Raw genomic sequence first — 15762 nt, 5'->3', positions numbered from 1 at the left:
CTTAAAAGTTCTATATTAACTAATATTTTGCTTAATCATTCATCAAAATACATAATTTCTCATCAAGTGGGAAGGGAGCCAGCATGTAGACAGGAAAAACCTTTTCATGCTTTTCTTGACATTTATTTGAATTCTAATAAAAACAATGATACGACATAAACATGCTTTAGAAAGAGCGCTTCCCATTTGAAATAAGGGAATTCATTTTAAATGTGTACATGTTATGACAACGTTAATGGATGGAAGTGAAGAAAGAAGTACTGGCAATACAATATTCCATATGACAACATTAAAAGCAAGCAAAGTGGGCGAGGCGAAACCCACCGAAAGCCTTGGGCATGCTCCTCGGGGGGCATGATGGTGGGCAGGAAGAGCTCCATGGTGCCGATGGCCTTCTGCATGACGGCGTCAAACACGCACAGCAGGGGGCGCCACTCGTCCAGCATCTCCTTGGTGGAGGACGCCGGGAAGTACCTAGAAGAAAACATTGATGGGAGCGCTGAAGGCGCTGGCAAAAGATGCTGATGTTGAGAATCGTCAACTCAAACTTACGCTCTGCAACTTTTCACCAAAGCCTTCAAGATGTGATCCACGGAACTTTCAAGAAAGACAAAGTCAGACTCAGTCAAATTATTCAGCTGGACAGTAAAACACACCAACACGGTCGTGCCATTTCATTGACAGTTAGCGCGACTCACTTGGGAAACCAGATGAGTCCCAGATGCTCCGTTTTGGAGTGGACCACCTTCTCGTAGAGCTGGTGGAGCGGTCGCCATGGCAACTGGAGGTCGTCCCTTGAAAGTAGTTCCTTTTTCCTGTTTGCCCAGGAAAATTGTTACTCCCTGGCCGGCCTTATCTTGGCGCCGTGACCGGACGTCAGGTGACTTTCTATTTCTGAACCAAAGCTTAGTAATGCAAATACACAACAAATATAAAATAAAAGCATGTAGACAAATGATTGATTGCCAGCCATTTTGAAGTAGCGTTCCACATAGCGCCAGCCGTTTCAGAGCATTTTGAGACTGGGCAAGGGCTTTTGATGGGAAAAAAAAAAAGAATCATTTATTTAGCAGATAGACAACAAAGAAACGGACCGTGAGACCGCATGGCTTGAATTGAACGTCAACGTTTTTTTACATGGCGTTCATCATTCACAAACTGCATTCTCACGATCCGGACAGTCTTTCGACTACCGACTGTGAACAGATGCTCTGTTTATACGCGTTGGCATTTGTCTCCCTCAGACTCGACATAACAATCCAACGTTCAGCCCCTAATCTTTATCTTCTACTCAAAAATGCTGCCATCTACAGCCACGTGTTGGTTATTACAGTGCTTTACGAACCTGAATTTCACGGACAAGCTAAGCGAGACACAATTCCAACACCTCCCCGTTGTGTAGTGGCAGTAAACGGTTGGATTCCGGTTGACATTTATAAACGCCGAAACATCGAATGAGGCACTTAACAAATTCAATGGAAAATTTCAAAATTGGCATACAATTTGATGGCTTATTGCTGGGCTTGCGCTGCACTCATTTGCCAAGTTTTGCCCCGCAGTTGACTGTATAAATCCTCCATCAAAACCTTGCCAGACCCTCCGCTATTTCCGTCCTGCAAATGAGGAGCAGACGCTCGATGGGAAAATTTGGAAAAAGAAGCCATAATAAGGTGGAAGAGTAATGGATTGAAACCAAACTACATCCATCTTTCCGCCGTGAGCCGCGACGCCTCGTATTAAGTCGTTGACGTCCGCGTGAAGATGCGACGGGCGCAGTGATGGATGCGGTCGTCGCGGCAACAACCTCGAGACAAAGGCCGAGTGATGAATGTTGATGCGGAAGTGGCATCTGATTTAAGGGGACGTCGTTGTGTGTGTGTGTGTGTGTGTGTGTGTGTGTGTGTGTGTGTGTGAAGCCCGCACGGGAGACAACTCACTTTACAGCAGGGCTGGCCGGCACAACATTGGTTCTGAAGTGCGACATTTGGTTTTCAAAATGGACCGCTGGCACAGGCCATTCGAAGATTTGTCAATTTATTATTAAGTGAAATTTGTATGTAAAATGTCGGCGCTGTCAGAAAGACTGCTTGCAGCTCTTATCTTTCGGGAAATTAAAAAGCAGCGTTTTTTTTTTTTGTTCTTTTGTTTTTTTTAAATAAAGTTTGTCTCTAAATTTCTCAAGATATTTCAAAGAATTTGATTCTAATTTAATTTAAACAATTTTATTTAGTAAAATAAGCTAAATTAATATTTACACCAATTCAATTTAAAGACTATTTAATGAGACAAATGAACACAAACTAAATAGAAATGAAGTGTGACACCCACTTGAGGAGCTGAATAAGCAGCCGGGCGTAGGTCTGCATCATGTGGGGCTCCAGGCCAGGCAGCGTCACCAACTCATAGAGCAGCTTGATGAAAAGAACGTGGTCGTCCTTGCTGAACCGTCGGCCGTAGAGCTTTAGGAACCTGCGAGGAGGTCAGGTGAGGGCTGGGCCACACTGAAAGGTCAAGCAGGTGCTCCCTACTTCCTGCCGCTAACGCATATTACCAAAGATGACGTACTTGTACATGTACAGGACATGAGGGATGTCACCCTCAAGGTACATTATATTATTATCAGACATCAGGGTAACTTTTCATTAGCTAAAAGTACAAGTAGCTTTCCAAGCTGTGAACTTTCAGAACTAGAGCAGTGCTTGACTATTTTCGCTTACCCGCCCCCCAGGAAGAAGAAACTCTCCGGCGCGACTATAAATAAGTACCTATTGTCTATAAAACTGTTATAACTTAGTACATCTCTGCATAACACTGTATCCTGTATGGGTTTGTTCACTGCACCTCAGATGTCCTGCTGTGTGCTGTGGGAGTGCACGCTCAGCACAAAAAAAAAAAAAAAAAAAGACACCTTAGAGCTAATACTACCTGCACACACTGACAATGGCAGCATCATTGCCACCTGCTGTAGTGGATGTGCAATTACACTTTATTCTAGTACGGCAAAAAAGAAAAGTCACACGCTTAGTTAGCCGCACTAGAGTAAAATGGACAACAAGTGTGGAGGAATAACACATGAAAGGTACATTTAACCTGTTGAAAGTTAAAAAGAGCCCAACAAGAAAAAATACAAATCAAATTTTACTGCATTTGAATCTTTGCCTGTGAAAGTGACTCCAACACATTACCTTAGAAATTGTCATCATTTTGGAGGGTTAATTAAGAGAATCATATTCGGCCAATTTAAATTGGATTTTAAAAATGGCCGTCTGTACTTGACATGACAGCTACCAACCAATCAAGGAGGGTAAAAATACAGCAACGACGTCATAAAAACGTATTAAAATTATTTCATAATTATTGAACTGTCACCCATGTAAATGAAAAAAAAAATGTCATTTTGAAATGTTACAATGAGTGTCCTGTAAAAACTGGCTAATTGGTTAGCAAGTTCCTCACTTTTAGCTAGCTCATCAATTTTGCTGCCGAGTCGGGTTACTTCGAATGTATTTCCATTCGGAACTTACGAGAAGAGTTTCTTGCACCAGAAGGCGACCCCGGGCCAAAGCTCCCTTAGGAGGACAGCCCTGGACAGGTTGGACTTGATGTCGGCCAAAAGCTCCGAGGCCTCCCGGTCCAGCCGGTCGGCGTAGGGCAGCAGCCCATTGTAGACGAGCTCCTTCTGAGGGACCAACACGGAGGGGCCGGCGGAAAGCGCGGCAGCCACGGTCATATCCCAATATTTGCCGCGCACAGAAGAGCCGAGGTGCTGTCATGGAAGTGTTTTGCTAGCTGGGGCGACTTAATCCACGGAGCCACACAGAGCGGAAGGCAGCTGACCGGCCGAGGGGGGGAAAGTGTGTCACGGCTAATTGAGTTGAGTAAAGCCGGCTGCTAAGTGCAACTGTATTAGTGCTGGAGGCCGCCGTTTCCGCTCTGACCCTCATTCGCAGCTCCTGCGTCACCTCGGTTGCATCATGGCACATGACGCCAACGCCCCAAAACATTTGACCCAAACTGAACTACCCCAACCAAACTATTCACACTCTGTACATAGGCAGAAGTCATCATACTTGTTTAAAAATTGGCTGGTAAAAGTAGAAGTACTGTAATAATAATAATTTGAAAAAAACTTTAAAAAATAAATAAATAAGAAGCGCCCTGAAATGTAATTCAATAAGTACAGAATAATTGTTATCATCCTGAGGAGAATAACATCAGTGGACACAACTTTTCTGAGCTAAATTATGGCAGAACAATCATAACTGATCTGACAAAATAAGCAAAACAAATTAGAACAACATAAAGTCCCCTCCCCGCCTCCCCAAAAAGCTATTAAAATCAACAGGAAAAATAAACCTCATCTGTAGGAATGGCCCAATCACATTTTAACGCACCCAAGTCCAAGTTGCTTAATTTTGAGTATCTGCCGATACAGAATCCTGATCCAATGAATTGCATTAATAAGAACAAAATAAAGAGACAGCGCGCAACCAAAGTTGGCAACATGATACCACACATTTCTGCAGCAGAGGTTAATAGGATATTAGTCGACCGAGTAGAACAGTTTTCATCACTACTTGACAAGAAACTCGATTGACATCCACACAACCAATGTGTCGTACTAGTGCCAAGGGACTATTTGACACTACATCTCCCAGAATCCCCTTGAGCCGGTGTGTTTGGGTTAATCTGGACAATGTTAGGATCATGGCCCCTTAACTGGATTACTGTCTCTCTGCTTTTCCACTGACCCCGAACTGACTGACTGGATAAACTCACTCACTCACTCACTCACTCACTCACTCACTCACTGAAAAATGAAGTGTAAATTTCTCTGACCACAACATGCTTAAGAGTGCCACGGTGCCCATTTCGCGAAGATATAGGTGTGTCTTACGGCGCAATCGGAGAGAGCCTGACAGATCAAGTCCGGCACGGCCGTAATTGATTAATTGATTGATTAAGAGGCCTTTGCGTCAATACTTTTGTCCATATGGTGGTGTCGTGGCAATCCGATGTGCCTTGAGAGATGGGAAATGATCCGATTTGACTTAATGTGTCAGAAAAAATTATGAATTACAAATCTAGCTATGCCAGAGATGGACAGTGACAGGCAGAACATGAACTCAAATAGTGGGCTGGGCGCGGTGAGATTTTTTTTTTTTGGTCATACAAGAAAGTGTAATTGCACATCTGCTACAGTAGATGGCAGTGGTGCTCTGTTGTAAGTTGATGTATAGTTTTTTCTTTTTCTTTTTCTTTAATGTTGGTAAGTATACAGTGTTGTGCAGAAGTGTACTTACAATAATTTCCATTTATAGTCGTGGCGGAGAGTTGGGGGGTGCGAGATGTTTTCTTCTTCCTGGGGGGCATAACAGAAAATAATTGAGCAGAACTGAACTAAACAAACTGAGACTACACAACGAGTAAGTAAACATGAGAGTACATTAAGACAAGCTCATCATTATTTCAGTCGTCATACTTTTGGTGACATTTTTGTCCAGCGGTGCCCCACGAGATTTTTCTGAAGTCAGATGGGCGCCTCGGCTCAATAAAGCTTTTGGAAAGACAGATGATGGTATATTTGTCGAAATTGGTTGGTGTGTGTGTGTGCGTGTTGGCCTGAGCGCAGGCGCATTTTTTGCTTGCATGCACACATCTGTGCGCTCGGTTGCAGTCTGGACTGATGGAACAAGTGATTCATGATGATGATGATGATGATGATGCCTGTTTCACTCAGCAGGAGAGCGAGGGGGGAAAGATGAGACCCCGATCCCAACCTGTCCCAATGGCCCCCGAAAACGAGCCCCCCCCCGCCCCCGAAACATTTTTTCTTTCTATCCTTTCTTTCGTCCTCATTTGGCTTTACGCCAAATGAACTTGATCGACTCCCGTACTAATAACCAAAAAACGGCCAACAAGATGAGGATACATTTACACCATCGTAAGTTCCTGCCACGGAAAGCGCCGGCTCTCTCGCTCTCTCTCCCTCTCTCGTGCCTTTCTCTCCCTCTCGTCACAGTGTAACAAACACCGAGACCGAGTTTGGTGGGAACTCACAGAGCTCTTGGCCTCTCTCATTTGCCGCGGACTCAACCGGCGTGGACTCGCGGAGCGATTGCTACGAGAAGGGGGACGATGGGCGGGCCGACGACCTTTCCTCGGCTGCTCCTCTACGCGGCCGCTGCGTGCGCAGGTACCTTGACACGCCGCCCTCGTCACTTCCTGAGGGGCATCGTCGGATACATTTGTCCAAACGACGCTCGCTGTCAGAGTGTTGGTCATGTGACCATGTTTGTCGCTGGCCTTATTTTTGCTCGCGGGGTGGCTGATGTGTGGGAATCGATGGCGCCGTCTTACCGTATGTACGCACGCGCGCGCGCTGCTCCGCAGGTGCGCGCTGCGCCGACGCGGCCAACGCGACGTCGGCGCTGTGTCGTCACCCGTGCGAGGAGCTGGTGCAGCTGCTCGCCGACATCCACGACATGAGATTGGTCACCGGAACGCTTCTGGAAGACCTGGACAGAGTGGTCAGATGCTTTTTTTTATTTTTTTTTAAATCACCTCCACCTAGATGGTTTAGATGTTAGATGGAAGTATGCAAAAAGCCGGCTCACTATTTGGCAAGCACTATGTCACTCTTATTCATTGGTTGCAGTTGAGTGAAATGCATGATGAACATTTACATCTTATTTTGGAATGGATTCACACTTTTTTTTTTTTTTTTTTTTTTAAATGATCATTTTCCATTTGCGTGATTGTGACAAATACTCTTGCTGGGTTTTCTTGATTGTGCTCACTTTGAGTTCAAAATCCAGCAAAGTTTCAAAGTGGCATTTCAGCTGATTGGAAACACGTGAAAATGCCCACTGCTGACATCTCTCTCACTGCCTGTGCGCTCAGCCGATGCCAAGCTGAGGTTTGCGTCGCCCACAAAGAAAGCAGCGCAAATGGAACAAGTATTAACATCCTCCGTCTTGGCGCGGGCAAACGGCGCTCGGCTCCGCGGTGGGAGCGAGCGGCTGTCATTTTTTTTTTTAAGTCGGCTGAAAGAATAGCCACAGTGTTTCTTTGCCTGGCCGCAAAAACCCTTCTCAGATCTCGCCGTAACTCGACGGCGCATCTAAGCCGGTCGTTCTCAAACGGGGGTCCACGAGCCCAAATTCGGAGGCCTGCAAAATAATTTATGTTGAAATATTAAAAACGAAAATAATACTCGTGGCATTTCGGGTTTGATTGGAGTTAGGATTACGAGGAGGCCCTTGAAGACATTTCTTTGCTGGACCACCCCCCCCCAAAAAAAAGTTTGAGAAGCTTTAAGCTGAACAAACCAGCAAGCGTTTGATGAAACTACTTCCACGCCTGCCTTGATGAAACTCCGTCTCTGTTTTTGTCCGGCCAGTTAAAAGAAAACCAAGAGATGCGCACAACGATGGCCGGACTGGGTGTCAGCGATGGCGGGAACCAGATCTCGTGCGTGCAGGACGGACGAGTGTACCAGCACGGCGAGGACTGGGACGTGGACAGCTGCACGTCCTGCGCCTGCCAGGTCGGCCGCCAGCCCGCCCAAGTTGCCCCTTTGAGTGCAAAATAGGAAAGTAGTAACTGGGATCGTTTTTATTCTCTCCTTGCTAATTCCGGTGCATTTTTTAAAATATCAAATCTTGAAGCCATTTTTATTTTTTCGGGGCCCTTAACCGCTGCAAATAGCAAGAACTTCACTGTATTAGAAACAGCCTTAATGCTAATCGCGCTGCGCTAATGTTATGCCCGCCACATCTGTTCCATGCTATCCCATTTTCCTGTACAGCACTTTTTGTTTAATATGCGCCCTCCCTGAGTCTCTTTTACTTGATTACGTCTGTCATGATCTCATTCCTCAAAGTTACATCTGGCAAAAACAGTGTGGGGGGGAAGTATTTTTTTTCTAATTATCTATGTTTTGCTTTGAATGTTTTAAAGCACTTTGAGTTGCATTTTTATGTATGAAAAGTGCTATATAAATAAAATGTGATTGATTGATTGTATATTGCTCCATGTTTGATTACTTTTGGTTTAGTACGGCGGGGTGCTGTGTCATCAGGCGTCCTGCGCTCCCGTGTCCTGCGTCCATCCGTCCTTCACGGAGGGAGAGTGCTGCCCCGTCTGCCTTAGTGAGTCAACATTTACCCAAAGGCATCACGATGTTACGCTTCGCTCTGTCTCTTTGGCTCTGGCAACTCAACTGGTCCAGGAAAATGTCTGCTGCCCCTACTGAATATACACTCGAAAAACAGTTGGTCCAAAAAAGACAGGTCCACTACTTGGGTCAATTTGACCCAAATGTATGTAAAGAATGAGTAGTTTTGCACAAAGCAACCCCCAAAATTGGGCTGTTTTGTACAAAAGTCAGTCTTTTTTGGACCCAAAATTGTGTTATTTTTAACCCAACAATTTTTTGGAGTGCAAGTTCTGTCCAATGACATGACACAGAACCTTCCAAAAAGCAGAATCAGAATTTAAATTAAAAAGTCGAACAAGAACATCCCACTAAAAAGAAGTGGAACATACACCTTAATGAGAGCAGTACTGTAAGCAGATCCAGAATATTCCATGAATTGAACCCCCCTTACGCAGAACCAGATCCCCCAATTTAATAGAACCTCCCGTCCACACGAAAAGAACATCACACTAAAAACAACCAGAACATTAAATAACAGATTTAGAACCCCCTTTAGAACCAATCACTTAAAAGAACTGGAAACCTCCAAAAACCTAAAACTGGGACTTTGGTTCCGAACATTTACTTTACTAAATGTTTCATTGACAGAACCAGAACCCCTAAACAAAATTCGACCATCCCACGACCCCCTCATTAAACAAAACCAGAACTTCCCACATAATAGAATCAGAACCTCCCCATAAACAAGTCGGAACCGGCCACAAAAAAAAAAAAAAAAAAAAAAAACCCAGAACCTTGTACAACCAGAACCTCCGATTGAGATGTTTCGCACTGAGGAAGTTTGATCCTGTTGAAGTGAATCGTGGTTTGTCTGAATCCTTCCATGCGGCGAGTGGCAAAAGGTGCATTTTCTTTTGCGTTTATCCAGACCAAGCGGACGGCTGGTCCCAGTGGTCCCAGTGGACCGAGTGCTCGGCCACCTGCGGCCGCGGCGCCCGGCTCAGGGGCCGCTCGTGCGACGCGGCGTCCTGTCCGGGGCCGTCGCTTCAAACCCGCGGCTGCACGCTCATCAAGTGCCGAGGCGACGGTAAGCAAGGCCTCGCCGCGCCGCGCCGCGCCTCCTGACTCGCCGCCGCTGTTTATTGGACTTGTCCGTCTGATTGACGGCGCACATGTGCGCCAAGGACGCCGCTTCTGCGAGCGCGCCTCCTCAGACTTTCAACTTCGCTCAAAATGCATTTGAGGGACCAGCAGCCTAATTGAAAGCATCTTTTTGCTCTTTGGCGAGGATGTGACAAGTGGAGCATTTTTGCGGGCTCGAGCCACATGTAAGACTTCTTAAGAAGATGTCAAACTTTGTGGTCGCGCTCTGCCCGCACACACTGACAAGTCCTGGAATTCCTGGCATTTGAGCCTCGCCCATCGGTGCAGCACACCTGATCCGAATTTTGTAGCGATCGGACAAAATCTTTTGATTGAGTTGAGCCTCAATTGGTCACTTCACCCCCAAAAATTTGGCTCTGCGGTGCCAGCTGGAGTTTTTTTCAAAATCGCAGGCTCTGATGCTCCTTTAGCTGAGCAATAGGAATTGTTTTTTTTCTTCGCTTTATTTCCAACATATAAGGAAAAAAAAAAGAAAAAAAAAAAACAACAACAAAAAAAGGACAGACATACATTATATGTTCGAAAAGGAGTAGGAAGAAGTACATGTATACTTTTATATTCCTACCCCTTTTATCGCCATTTCATCAACAAGATATTACAATGCTTTCCAATTTTCCGATAATTCTATAACAAGAAATAGTATTATATATAATAGACACTACAGGCAATACACTTCCATATCCACTACTGATTACTATATTAATAAATGCCGTTAAGCGTAGTTCACTATTCGATTCTGTTAATACGGATTGGTCCACCTATTCTTAGAATGGGCAATTTATCCTCGTAATAATCGTAACTACGAATATGCGCTACACACGGACAGCCGGGTGACACTAAATGCTGGGTGTGTAGCACGCGCTGACGGAAGCTGGAGTCTTTGGTCCCCTTGGACTCCGTGCGCAACCACGTGCGGGCGCGGGAACGTCACACGCGTCCGACTTTGCGACAGTCCGCCAAAGCGAAACGGAGGCGGAGGATGCGCGGGCGTCGCCACGGAGACCAAGCCCTGCAACAACACGCATTGCCCAGGTGAGAGCAGCCATGAGCTCACGTTGTGCGGTAAAATGGTGACATGGTTGCGTGCGCGTGCAGTTCCAGGAGGCTGGACATCCTGGTCCGAGTGGGGCCTATGCTCCAAATCATGCGGCGGCGGCCTTTTGAGTCGAGAGAGGAAGTGTTTGAACCCCGCGCCGCAATATGGTGGGAAGCTTTGTGCTGGAGACGCTTCGGACTATGAAGCTTGCAACAAGCAGCCTTGTCCTTTAGGTAAACCATCACCATGTTCCTGTTTTATCTTTCGATACTCAACTGTAGAACACGCTTTCTCCCATTCATCTTGCACGATGGGGTGCCCCAGGGCTCTTATGTCATCCCACTTTGACTTCTGGAAGATTTCTAGGACCGGGCCGTTCGAATTAGCGGCTAACAAATCTCATTCGTACTGCCTATGAAAAAGGGCCTTCCGCTGATGTCGCTGTTTTTCCGCTGTCAGGTTTGGACTCAGTGAATGAGGCTCAAATGACACAGACACGTCAATCGTGGTCTTGTCGGTTTCAGGTTCTCCTTTGGTTTTGCTTTCAGACCCGTGTCTGCTGTGGACGCCGTGCTTTCCCGGGGTGCAGTGCGCGTCGGGTGGCGACGGCTCGTGGCGCTGCGGGCAGTGTCCCCTCGGTTCCCACGGCAACGGCACTCACTGCGAAGATGACAATGAGGTACGTTGGTGTGGGGTGACGGTCTTTGGGCGGTCAAAGGGCTTAGCTCAAAGCATCGATGAAACTCCGGGGCAGGATCGTGACCACGTGACAAAGCTCCGGGGAAGCTTTAAGCTTTGTAGAGATGAAATCAAGTGACTGCTTCAGCTAGAAAGCGAGACTGGTTTCGCGTGTTTCTGCAGTGCGACGTGCGGGGAGTGTGCGTGACAGAGTGCGTGAACACAGACCCCGGTTTCTACTGTCTACCCTGTCCTCCTCGATACAAAGGCACCCAGCCCTTCGGTCTCGGCCTAGAGGAAGCCCAAAGGAACCGGCAGGTATGTTTGTTTGTTTGTTTTCTTACCTCCACGGACGACTTGTCCCGGCTTGAACTCCAACCCGGACGCAGCATCCACTTGGGTTGTAGGTGTGCACGCCGCACAATCCGTGCAAAGACAACACGCACGCCTGCCACAAGCACGCCAACTGTTTCTACTCCGGCCTGGCGTCGAAGGTCTCGCACAAGTGCAGGTGCGCCGTCGGCTTTGCGGGTGACGGCTTGCTCTGCGGCGAGGACGGCGATCTGGACGGATGGCCCAACAGCGGACTGACCTGCGAAAGGAACGGATCATATCACTGCCAAATGGTAAGGTAACAAACAAACCAAAAGGCGGCCAAGGCGCGCGATCCAACTACCGATTGGCCGCAGGACAACTGCCCCTCGGTGCCCAACTCCGGACAGGAGGACCTAGACATGGACGGACAAGGCGACGCCTGCGATCCGGATGACGACAACGATGGCATCGTGGATGAACGGGTAACTGTTGGTCCCATAAGCCTGAGCTGCCGAAACTTGCCAATGTGCTGCCATTAATTGTACCCAGCGGGAGAGCATTTCATTGTCCTCTCTGTCACAATACGTCACTGGCATCGATAGTTGAACAACGCCTCGGTAGCTTTATGCAACGCCAGCCGAATGCTAATGAGAGCGGGTGCCACAGGACAACTGCCCCCTGGTGTACAACCCTCGACAGTTCGACACCGACCGGGACGGCGTCGGCGACCGCTGCGACAACTGTCCCTTTGAGAGCAACTCGCTGCAGACGGACACCGACGGCGACGGCGAGGGGGACGCCTGCAGCATTGACATTGACGGAGACGGTAGGGCGCTACAGCAGGGGCATCTTAACACCGGGCCGGTGTTAAGGTTACAAGCCTGGTTTCGGGTTTCGGGTATTGATTCCTTTGCAGAGGTTCCAAATGATCGTGACAACTGCGCGTTGGTCTACAACGCTGAGCAGAGAGACACCGACTTGGACGGTGTTGGGGACCAGTGTGACAATTGTCCCCTTCTACACAACCCACTGCAGGTAAGGCGCACACACACAGTGTATCGATTAGAAATAGTGCTAGCGTGAATCATAGCAAATGAAGCAGTATCGGACAGGTACCCAAGGAAGGAAGGCAGAAAAGCAGTTTAAAACGTTAGGAAGGTCGACTCAAAAGGCGCATGTCCAGTTTCAGCGAAAAGGAAACGTGGATGCGATAAAGAGCAACTTTGTCCTTCGCAGTCCGACTCCGACAGCGACCTGGTGGGGGACCTGTGCGACGACAACGAGGACATCGACGAGGACGGCCACCAAAACTCCCTGGACAACTGCCCCTACGTCGCCAACGGCAACCAGGCCGACCACGACGGAGACGGCAAAGGCGACGCCTGCGACCGCGACGACGACGACGACGGCGTGCCTGACGACAGGGACAACTGCAGGCTGGTGGCGAACCCCGAGCAGCTGGACGGCGACGGTGAGCGTTTCCATACTTTCCCTTCCTCTTGGCCACAGTTGTCGGCACGTTTGCTAGGAGAGGCGAGTTTTAGGCAAATCTGCACTGTGCCAGGCGATGGCAGCGGAGACGCCTGCTTCGACGACTTCGACAACGACAGCGTTCCCGACGCGCTTGATCCCTGCCCGCTCAACCGCGAAATCAAGTCCACAGACTTCGGCAAATTTCAGGCGGTTCTGCTGGACCCCAACGGCACGGCCCAGTCCGACCCGCTGTGGGTGATCCGCAGCCAAGGCACCGAGCTGCTGCAGACCACCAACTCGGACCCCGGCATCGCTTTGGGTAGGCCTCAACCCAACGCCGTCAAAGTGTTGTAATAAAAAAAAAATTTAAAAAATGTAAAATAAGAAAATGTTTGAACAGGTTATGACAAATTCAACGCGGTGGACTTCAGCGTGACCTTTTACGTGAACACCAACCGCGATGACGACTACGCCGGCATCGTCTTCGCCTATCAATCCAGTCGACGCTTCTACGTTGTCATGTGGAAGCAGGTGAGAGAGTCTGATAGCGGTCTGGCTAACAGACTATGCTAATTCGTAGGGCAGAATTGTTCGTGCCCCAAAACCCAAATAAAAAATCGATTGCACAGGGTATCCCTGTGCCTTTGCCGACTCTTTGGCAACTTTTTTTTTTTTTAAATATGAATTTCTCTACTAAATGGTCAAGTAACAACTTGCTTTCAGGTGTCTCAGGCCTACTGGGAAAAGAGGCCCTCCAGGGCTTTCGGAACAGCGGGGGTCTCCATTAAACTGGTCAATTCCAGCACGGGCCCGGGAGAATACTTGCGCAACGCCCTGTGGCACACCGGCAACACACGCAACCAGGCAACGAGTCAAAATAAAAAATAAAAATTTTTTAAAAATCAAAGTCTCTGCTGAATAGCTCTGCTAAAACATGTGTGTGCTTTTCCCGTGTCAGGTCCGGACACTGTGGCACGATCCCAACAAAACGGGCTGGAAGGACTACACGGCGTACCGCATGCACCTCATCCACAGACCCAAGACGGGCTTCATCAGGTATGCAAACGTGATAGCGATTAGCCAAACATCCTTGAGTGTAAACAGCAACAAGTGACATATGAATGCGGTACAGGATGTGTAATGGGTTCAAGCTTGCACTGCTTGGCCGCCTCTCCTTCATTTTTTCACGGTGAGCTGTCATAAAAAAAAAAGGAAGCTCACTGGAGTCCTCAGGCCCATTTATGAGCTGAATGTTGTACAAGTTACACAAAAGGATGCCGTTTTGTTTTTTTTTTCCCGCCCCACCAATGCACACCTTGCCCTACAAACACAGAAAGGAAGTCCTAGCTGATTTTCCCGGGCTGTTAATGTGAAGGACACAAACACTTTTCTATTTGTCGGAAAAAAAAAGCACTGCGATGGCAGCGATGAATACAATTTCATTTGACAACATCCGCAGCGCAAGGATACATGCGAAAACTCCAGACAAAACATGCTTTACAAAAAAGGCCTTCAACAAAAACCTGTAGTGATATATAATCATCGGAAAAATGCTAAATTTTAAAAAGTAATCAACTGAATTATTACTTACAAAATATTTTACATTGTGAAATATATTTATTATTTTTATGATGGTAATGAACCTATTTAATCCTCCATTTCATAGCCAATATATTAAAATACTCCCCCCATTCCATATTTTAATATTGTTCACAAATGTTTAGAATTTTCATATCTGCTATTTATTCATTTCACGGAATTGTAATATTTCAAATGAAATAGTTATACATTTAAACAAATCATTATTCCTTGACTCTTTCGATTTGAATGAATCACTATTTCAATTAAATTGTCTATCTGATAGAGCGCGTTCATGGCATTTTAACTTATTTAATGGCATTATTATTTATTTGATGTAGGCTAATTGTTATATACTGCATGATTCTTAAATAATTACATATGTGTTATTTTTATTGAATATTTCAAATATACTAGCTAATATTTAATAGTGTATTATTACAGTCATTTTGGCACCCAACACTCCATATTTGTGTACTTTGGGCTGATTGAACTATTTGACAAAGATCAACGATAATAAGTGAGGAAATGGCCAAAGATGAAACCTTGGAGTGGAACAAAATGACTTCATGATGTCCACACTGTTTTTTTTTTCCTCGGGCAGGGTGGTGGTCTACGAGGGCAGGGCGATCCTGTCGGACTCGGGCGCCGTTTACGACCACACACTGGCTGGCGGCCGACTGGGAATGTTTGTCTTCTCCCAGGAACACGTGCTCTTCTCTGACCTCAGATACGAGTGCAGAGGTACAAAAACAAATCAGCACAAATCCTGCCTCATATTGACTTATGAAAAATGATTTTTGTTTCCATCCTCAGACAACTGACGTTTGCTGGGACCAGAGAGACCCCCTCCCCCCATGATCATTTTGTCTATTATCTATTTTTCTGTTTCAAAGTAATTTGCTGATTTTTACCACTTCCAAGTCCTTTGCTTTTCAGTAAAGCTTGTAAATAATTATTTATTTCCATTTGTGTATGGAAGAAGTGCAATCTTCGGCAACGTGGTCTGCACTGTCCCCTAGTGGTCACTTGAAGGCAAAATAAACTTCAATATGTAGGCCACACACTTGCACAATCCCATGAAACCAACCAAATACATGATTATATACATTTGAATGTTATTACGCTATGTTTATATAAAGTATATCATAGATTGCTATTTTCCTTATTAAAAAACATTACAATTTTTACTTTGTTTCCGTTTTGTGGGGTGGGGCTGGAATGGATTAATGGCTTTGGCAATGGCCACAAGATGGCGGCAATGCACAGCTTTTGACTCAGTGAAGCTTCTCAACAGCCTTCAACATAATTTCCTTGGAACCAGATGCCAATTAATAAGAATGTTCTGCGAATCCGC

The 15762-nt window shown here is 46.5% G+C and overlaps 2 protein-coding genes across 8 annotated transcripts in view; one reads left to right on the top strand and one right to left on the bottom strand.

The window, feature by feature from the left end:
• The window catches only part of LOC147128816 (proteasome activator complex subunit 4B-like), a 36298-nt gene that overhangs the window by 19284 nt on the left and 1252 nt on the right, over positions 1-15762 (bottom strand). Inside the window, exons 3-9 of one of the 3 annotated variants that reach the window (XM_086016913.1) lie at positions 11384-11631; positions 8049-8149; positions 6361-6518; positions 2329-2469; positions 699-815; positions 553-597; positions 325-474 (exon numbers count right to left, since the gene is read on the bottom strand). In XM_086016913.1, coding sequence (XP_085873039.1) covers positions 325-474; positions 553-597; positions 699-815; positions 2329-2369 — 353 coding nt within the window. In that variant the 5' untranslated portion in view covers positions 2370-2469; positions 6361-6518; positions 8049-8149; positions 11384-11631. Of the gene's footprint in view, positions 1-324; positions 475-552; positions 598-698; positions 816-2328; positions 2470-3524; positions 5193-6360; positions 6519-8048; positions 8881-11383; positions 11632-15762 lie in introns of those variants that run through there. The other 2 variants (XM_086016914.1, XM_086016912.1) reach the window with 2 other exon arrangements.
• On the top strand, positions 5826-15593 carry LOC147128817 (thrombospondin-2-like). 5 transcript variants are annotated; one of them, XM_086016933.1, is made up of 20 exons: positions 5840-6196; positions 6394-6530; positions 7403-7549; positions 8060-8153; positions 9090-9248; positions 10181-10357; positions 10421-10594; positions 10910-11040; positions 11223-11357; positions 11447-11665; positions 11729-11836; positions 12021-12180; positions 12271-12389; positions 12591-12825; positions 12919-13146; positions 13228-13358; positions 13551-13691; positions 13786-13883; positions 15010-15149; positions 15222-15593. In XM_086016933.1, the coding sequence occupies exons 1-20, from the start codon at positions 6139-6141 to the stop codon at positions 15227-15229; spliced, it is 2799 nt and encodes a 932-aa protein (XP_085873059.1). In that variant the 5' UTR covers positions 5840-6138; the 3' UTR covers positions 15230-15593. The 5 variants fall into 5 exon arrangements, with proteins under 5 accessions (XP_085873055.1, XP_085873059.1, XP_085873056.1 ...); XM_086016929.1 differs by having other exon boundaries at positions 5826-5944; positions 6023-6196; positions 10181-10594; positions 12021-12389; XM_086016930.1 differs by having other exon boundaries at positions 12021-12389.

The sequence above is a fragment of the Filicampus tigris genome, chromosome 19 (assembly GCF_054856515.1).
Source record: "Filicampus tigris isolate MCC_2025a chromosome 19, RoL_Ftig_1.0, whole genome shotgun sequence".
NCBI lineage: Eukaryota > Metazoa > Chordata > Actinopteri > Syngnathiformes > Syngnathidae > Filicampus > Filicampus tigris.
Note: the sequence above shows the minus strand (reverse complement) of the source record. Positions and strands in the feature narration are given on the sequence as shown.